Genomic DNA, 7,275 nt, shown 5'->3' with positions numbered 1-7,275 from the left:
CCTGGGAGCTCTGAGGGTACTAGTTAGTTCATATTGTTGTTCGTCCTAAGGGGCTACAAACCTTTCAGTTCCTTGGGTCCTTTCTCTAACTCCTTCATTGGTGACCCTGTACTCAGTCCACTGGATGGCTGGTAACCCAATCACAAAAGAACACACATAGTATGCACTCTCTGATAAGTGGATATTAGCCCAGAAGATTGGAATACACAAAGTATGATCCACAAACCACAAGAAACTCAAGAAGAAGGAAGACCAAAATGTGGATTCCTCTTTCCTTCTTAAAAAGGGGGAACAAAATACCCCATGGAAGGAGTTGCAGAGACAAACTATGGAGCAGAGACTGAAGGAAGGACAATCCAGAGACTGCTCCACCTGGGAATCCTTCCCATATTCAATCATCAAATCCAGACACTGTTGTGGATGCCAGCAAGTGCTGGCTGACAGGAGCCTGATATAACTGTCTCCTGAGAGGCTCTGACAGTACCTGACTAATATAGAGGTAGAGGCTCCCAGCCAAACATGCATTTCTAAGTGGTACTAAAGGTTAGAACAAAAATCTTCCACCTTGGTTAATGTCAGTAGCACAGCACAACCATCAGAGAACAGGAATGCTATTATATTATCCTTTTTACGGTAGTGCTAGGGTAGAACCCAGGACCTTGCACATGCTGGACAACTGTATCACTACCAGGCTGCACGCACAGCCCAACTTACTTCTGCAAGTCCTCAACTATCAACTGTCATTGGGATGGACCTCTTACCTCTATGAGATCTTATCAACTAAGTAGAAGAGATTGCTACCAACGATTTGCCTGTGCTACAGAGCTTGGAATCTGGAGAGATTGCATCCCCCATTATGTAGAAATGGGACTTGACAAGGGTGGCTGACGTAGTGTACAAATCAAACTACTGGCCAGGCAGTGGTGGTGTACACCTTTAATCCCAGCATTTGGGAGGCAGGGGCAGGCAGATTTCTGAGTTCGAGGTCAGCCTGGTCTACAGAGTGAGTTCCAGGACAGCCAGGGCTACACAGAGAAACCCTGTCTTGAAAAACCAAAAAAAAAAAAAAAAGTTAGCAAACTACTACATCTTTTCTTCTTTTCTTTCTTTTTTCTTTTCGAGACAGGGTTTCTCTGTGTAGCCCTGGCTGTCCTGGAACTCACTCTGTAGACCAGGCTGACCTCGATCTACTTGCCTTGGCCTCCTGAGTGCTAGGGTTAAAGGCATGAGCCACTACCACCTGGCAATACTACATTTTTAAAAAGCAAGTAGGCAAGGCTGTGGAGATCTCTCAATAGTTAGGAGCATCACAGCTCTTACAGAGGACCTAAATTCAGTTCCCAGCACACATGCAAGATGGCTCACGATCACCCATGACTCCAGGTCCAGGAAAACGTAATACCTCTGTCCTCCTCATGTGCCCCCACTACATGTAACTAAATTAAGCATGCGTGTGTGCACGCACATGCATGCACACATACACACACATGCACACACACACACACACACACACACACACACACACACACACGCGCGCATGCGATGGGTTAACATGCCTATGATCTCAGCATCTGGCCAGATGAAGGAGAAGAAGTGCTTAGAGTTTGAGGGTAGCCTAGGCTACCAAACAAGACCTTATCTAAAATGAAGGGGAGGAAGAGCAGGAAGGGTAAAGAAACAAAGAAAGGATAGGAAGGGAGGAAAGAATAAAGGAAAGAAGGAAAAATGAAAAGAAAAATGAAATATAAAATATCAGAAGGACATGAATTAGGAAAGAGAAAGAGAGTCCTGGGAATAAGAGGTGACCATTACCTTGATGTTGTCCCCCAACTGAGATCAGGGTCATCATGGGAGGTGTCGGGCATCTCTGAGCCACTGCCCTCCTGGAGAAATCAAGGGTGGCTGTCAGCTCTGATGGTCAGATTAGAATATATCAAGTCACTTCACAGATTAAGCTATTTAATCCCCCATGGGTCCCCAAACCACAGAGTTACAGGGTCTTCCCCCACCTAAGGCTGAGTACAAATCTTATTTTATAGACAATAAATCAAGTGAGGCTGGGGAGATGGCTCAGTCTGTGAAGTGCTTGTCATGCAAGCATGAGGATCTAAGCCTGGAGTGCATGCTCTCCCTTAAAAAAGAAAAGAAAAAAGGCTCAGACAACAGTAGTCTGATAAAGCAGCATGTGGGGGTTGGGGAGTAGAGACAGAGAGTCCCTGGGGCTTGCCAACAGCCAGTCTATTAATACTGAGCTCCAGTTCATGGAGGAATTGTTTCTCAGTGATGGTGATGATGATGATGACAATGACAATAATAATAAAATGTTGTCCAGCAAGGATTAAGCACTTGTTGCCAAACCAGATGACCAGGTTTTGACTCCTGGGCCCCACATGGTGGAAGGGGATAACTGATTCCTCAAGGCTGTCTGCCTGTCTTTGGACCTACATGCATACACCAAAGCATACGCATACACACACACCTACATACACACAAAGTAAACATATGCAGTTTAAATTTTTTGTGGTGGTGGTGGCACACATGTTTAATCCTAGTACTTGGGAGGCAGAGCAAGTGAATCTCTTGAGTTCCAGGCCAGCCTGGTCTACAGAGTGAGTTCCAGGACAGCCAGGGCTACACAGAGAAACCCTGTTTCAAAAAACTAAAAAAAGAAAAAAAGAAAAAAAAAAAAACTTAAAATAAGGGGTAGAGAGTGATGATTCTGTGGTTAGGAGTGGCTGCTCGCAAAGGACTCAGGTTTGTCTCCTGTCACCTACAATGGGTCACTCACAACTTGGAACTCACGCTCAGGGTGATCAAAGCCTTCTCTGGCCTCTGTGGGCACTGCCCTCACATGTGCACATACCCCAACGTATACGTAATTGATAAAAAATAAAAATCTTTAAAATTTTTTCCAAAAATGTAGGGTGGAGAGTAGTTGAAGGCACTGAACATTGACCTTTGCCCTCCACACACATGCTCACACATCTGCATGCTCACACAGAAAGAACTTAGGTTCCTCAAAGCTTATTATACAGCGAGGTCTTAAGAATAACTTCCGGGGCTGTTGAGATGGCTCAGCAGGTAAGAGCACTGACTGTTCTTCCGAAAGTCCTGAGTTTGGATCCCAGCAACCACATAGTGGCTCACAACCACCCGTAATGAGATCTGATGCACTCTTCTGGTGCGTCTGAAGACAGCTACAGTGAATTATGTCAGAGCAAGTCGGGGCCAGCAGAGGTCCTGAGTTCAATTCCCAGCAGCCACACACATGATGGCTCATAGCCATCTATACAGCTACAGTGTACTCAGACACATAAAATAAATTAAAATAAATCTTAAAAAAAAAAAGCAAGCATGAAAAAAAAAAAAAAGAATAACTTCCTTTCTATGACAGGGGAAGACACCAAAATAATTAAAGTCAATTCATCTGAATAGAAGAAACATCGACTTCACGCAACGGGTACCATAGAAGAGAAGGGTACTCACAGGAACTGGCCTCCCTGGGAGAAGCCAATAGCGTTGTACCCCTGCTGCAACTTAGGATCCTTTTTCAGAATCTGACACACCATGCTGACTTGGAGATTAACATTCATGAAGAAGCTGTTCTCCATTTCCTAAAAGAGGAGTAGTAAGGAGGAGTGAAAAGAAGGAACTGCACGTAGATAGCCTGTTCTCTAAGACAGGGGCTGGCATAGGTCAGCACCTTTACATAGCCACTAGACATAGCTGAGCATGATGGAACAACCATGTGGCTCAAGCACTTGGGAAGATCAAGTTCTAGGCCAGCCTGGGCTACAGAGCAAAAGCCTACATCCCAAAATCAAATAAAACCAAACCAGCAGGGCTATGGTCTGCTGCTAAAAATACAAGGTGAGTTGTTCAAACAGCACTGTCTATCAGGCCCCTTGGGGAGCAAGCCGGGATCTTACCTCTATCGTGTTCTTCCCAATTTTTAGAGACAGGACGTAAATCCCAGGTATCTCCTTTTCAACCATCTTTTTAATGGCACCCATGCTCATGGGATTACAACAGCTGTCCCCTAGCCAAGAAAAACAACGTGGAAATCCCTGAATCGAAACATTATTTAAGAAACAAGAAACCTTTTATGTCTCAACCCAAAGGGCATGACTGAATGAGAAAGGGCAGCACACAGAATGGAGGGAACCTGTAACAATGGTCTAATGCGGGGCTTCTCCAGCTTTCCCTACACAGCACCCTTCTCACGTTAGAAATTCTTAACGGTACCTTGGTTATATGGGTGCATAAAGTATATATACAAATCAAACATTTACTGATAATGAATCATAAAGAAATTTACTGTAAGATAATTCTTTAGTATACACAGAACTTTATCATTTTATTAAGGGTGAAATTAATTTTACAAAATGATGAACACTGTACTTTTATAATTTTTACATTATTTTTACATAAAGAATTACATTTTCATCTTGGCATAGTAGAATCACAGCTGACAAGATGCAAGCTAAAATACGAAGACAGAAAATGGTCAATAGAATCACAGTTGACAAAACAAAAGCTAAAACGATGAACTGTGAATCCATACCCACCTAGACTGCCTAAAAACAACTTAACGTTGTTGTTTAGGCAGGGTATTGCTACATAATCCTAGCTGGACTAGAACTCTCCATATAGACCAGGCTGGCCTCAAACTCAGAGATACCTGTCTACCTCTGTCCCCTCAGTGCTGAGATTAAAGTTGTGTACCACCATATCTGGCAAAGAAAAAAAAATAACATTTTAAAAACTAGTAAATAAGTGTTGGCAAGGACATGGGGAACGAGGTATGCTGGTATCCTGTTAATGGAACTATACCAATGTAATCTCTATGGAAAAGTATGGCAATGATTTTAAAAAGAAAATTAAGCAGCCAGGTAATGGTGGTGCATACCTTTAATCCGAGCACTCGGGATGTAGACGTAGATCTGTAAGCTTGCTGGCAAGTCCAGCCTGGTCTACAGAGTGAGTTCCAGGACGAATAGGACTACCTGAAGAAACCCTATCTTAAAAAAAACCAAATACCTGATCACAGAAAAAAAACCAAACAAACAAAAAATTAAGAATGCAATTATCAAATGACCCAGCAACTCTACTCCTATTAGATAACAAGAAAAATGAAGACATACAGTAAAACCTTACACAGATGTCTACAGTGGTATTATTGGTAATAGCTAAAAGGCAGAAATAAGCAAATGCCCATTACTGGATAAGTAATCTTACCCAGTATATTCATACAATGGAATACTATTCACCCATAAATAGAAATGAAGTGCTGACGCATGCTACAACTTGGATGAACCTCAAAACAAGTTCTGTAAAATAATCCTGCACAAAAGACTAATTTATCCAATACCTTTCACCTATTATGTCCAGAATAAGACACCACACAAGCACAGGAAATAGGCTGGAGGTTATCAGGAGTGAGAGGAGTGGGAAGGAAACAATGACTTAACCCATACGGAAGGTTTCCTGGGTGCTGACAAGTTGTTCTGAAACCACAAGGAAGCCTCAGCTTGTGAACAGGCTCAATGCCACTGAATTGTGCACTCAAAACTGTGATCCTGAATGTTACATGAGTTTCACCTCAATAGTAACACACAAAGCTAGTAACGCAAAAAACCATAAGCTTAAGCTCTGTCTAGCAGGTGCTAACAAGCTTCAGAAGGCCTGGTAGGGCTGGTGAAGTAGCCCTGCTGAGGGAGTGTTTATCCAGCATGCACCAGGTCCCGAGTAGGAACCCAGGACTGCATACACTAGACAAAGAGTACACAGATATGGTCCCAGCACTTTGAAGGCAGAGGGAGAAGAATTAAAAGTTCAAGGTCATCCTCAGTTTCTTAGGGAAGTTTGAGGCTGGTCTGAGCTGCACGAGTCCCTGTCTTAACACAAGAGAAAGAAATAGAAAAAAAGAGAAGGCCGGCCTAGTGCCATACATCTGTAATGTCAGGGTCCAGGAAGAAGGTCTAGTGCCACACATCTGTAACATCAGGGACCAGGACAAAGGTCCAAGAAACTCCCGAGGCTCAAAATTTAATCAGTCACTGTGCACGTTGGGAAATGGCTGATCTCCAACTTGTATAAACTTGGGAGTAAGAACCTCGGTGCTCAGCCCGAGGACTCTTTCCTTTCCCAGAAACAACCTTTTGTCCCTAAGAACAGGAAGCAAATGGACCACTGAGTAGAAATGTGCGCCAATGTGGTGTTCCACTTTGGACTTGAATCACAGCCTTTCAACTGGATGGAAGCTTAAGGGGAAGACACTCCGCCTTAGAGGAGCTTTGCTTCTTTCCTAATGACATCCACCATGTTGTGATGAGTAAGGACCAGAAAGGCCCTGGCTACACAGTTCAATGACAGCCTGGCCTACAAAAGATACTGTCTCAAAACAAAACAAAACAAAACACAACAAAAATCAAATGATCCCAGCATACTTGCACATACCTATAATTCTAGCTCTTTGGGGGCTGTGGGGGAAGAGGTAGGATCAGAAGTTCAAAGTCATTCTTGTCTAGACAACAAATATAAATTCTGAGCTATCCCGCACCAAATGAGACCGTGTCTCAGCCCAAAACTAGGTCTGTAATGGTGCAGGCGTGAGATGCTACACACACCCACACACAATCCCACACACAAAAATAAAAAATACTTTAATAAAAAGATCCTCAAATTAAACTTATCATCACACCAAAACAGTAACAACATCCCCTTTAAGTTACTAAGTCCACAAGCAGAACCCCTATTCCTTTTGTTTTGAGACAGGGTCTGGCTATGTACCTCAACTGGCCGAGGACTGGGATCCTACTCCTTGAGCGTCTTGAGGGCAGCAAGTAATTTGTTTGGCTTAAAAAAATTCGGACTCCACCCCGCCCCCCAAGAGTGCTCACTCTCCAAGCAATCCCATCTTCATCAAACAACTTCACTTTCTAATTGTCCAAGCCAAAACCGGTGGCGTCGCCTCTGCCACCTTCATCTCTCATGCCGTATCTATCTAATCCTTTGATGCCACACTCAGGTATGTCAAACTTCCATCACACTTCCTGTTACCACACAGCTGTCATTATATAGCTCTGAGTCACAGGCATCTCTGGGTTTAAGGTCTGCAGTGTCCCCTTGCAGCTCCTGTGGCATCTACAATCTGTTCTCAACACAGCAAGTACAACAGAAATGAGAACACTGGTGGGACAAGACAGGCACTCATGCCTTTAATCCATACAGCAAAATTCTACAAAGTCTTCCTCCTCCTTTTCTACAGTCCTA

The 7,275-nt window shown here is 43.4% G+C and overlaps 1 protein-coding gene across 2 annotated transcripts in view; it reads right to left on the bottom strand.

The window, feature by feature from the left end:
- Ppt1 (palmitoyl-protein thioesterase 1) overlaps positions 1 to 7,275 on the bottom strand; it is a 41,836-nt gene that overhangs the window by 12,016 nt on the left and 22,545 nt on the right. The window contains exons 1-4 of one of the 2 annotated variants that reach the window (XM_031378532.1): positions 4,910 to 5,043; positions 3,930 to 4,039; positions 3,487 to 3,614; positions 1,813 to 1,883 (exon numbers count right to left, since the gene is read on the bottom strand). In XM_031378532.1, coding sequence (XP_031234392.1) covers positions 1,813 to 1,883; positions 3,487 to 3,614; positions 3,930 to 4,019 — 289 coding nt within the window. In that variant the 5' untranslated portion in view covers positions 4,020 to 4,039; positions 4,910 to 5,043. Of the gene's footprint in view, positions 1 to 1,812; positions 1,884 to 3,486; positions 3,615 to 3,929; positions 4,040 to 4,909; positions 5,044 to 7,275 lie in introns of those variants that run through there. The other variant, XM_031378531.1, reaches the window with a different exon arrangement.

Source organism: Mastomys coucha, unplaced genomic scaffold, assembly GCF_008632895.1.
Source record: "Mastomys coucha isolate ucsf_1 unplaced genomic scaffold, UCSF_Mcou_1 pScaffold18, whole genome shotgun sequence".
NCBI classification, from domain to species: domain Eukaryota; kingdom Metazoa; phylum Chordata; class Mammalia; order Rodentia; family Muridae; genus Mastomys; species Mastomys coucha.
The sequence above is the reverse complement of the archived record's forward strand: the minus strand, read 5'-3'. Positions and strand labels throughout refer to the sequence as shown.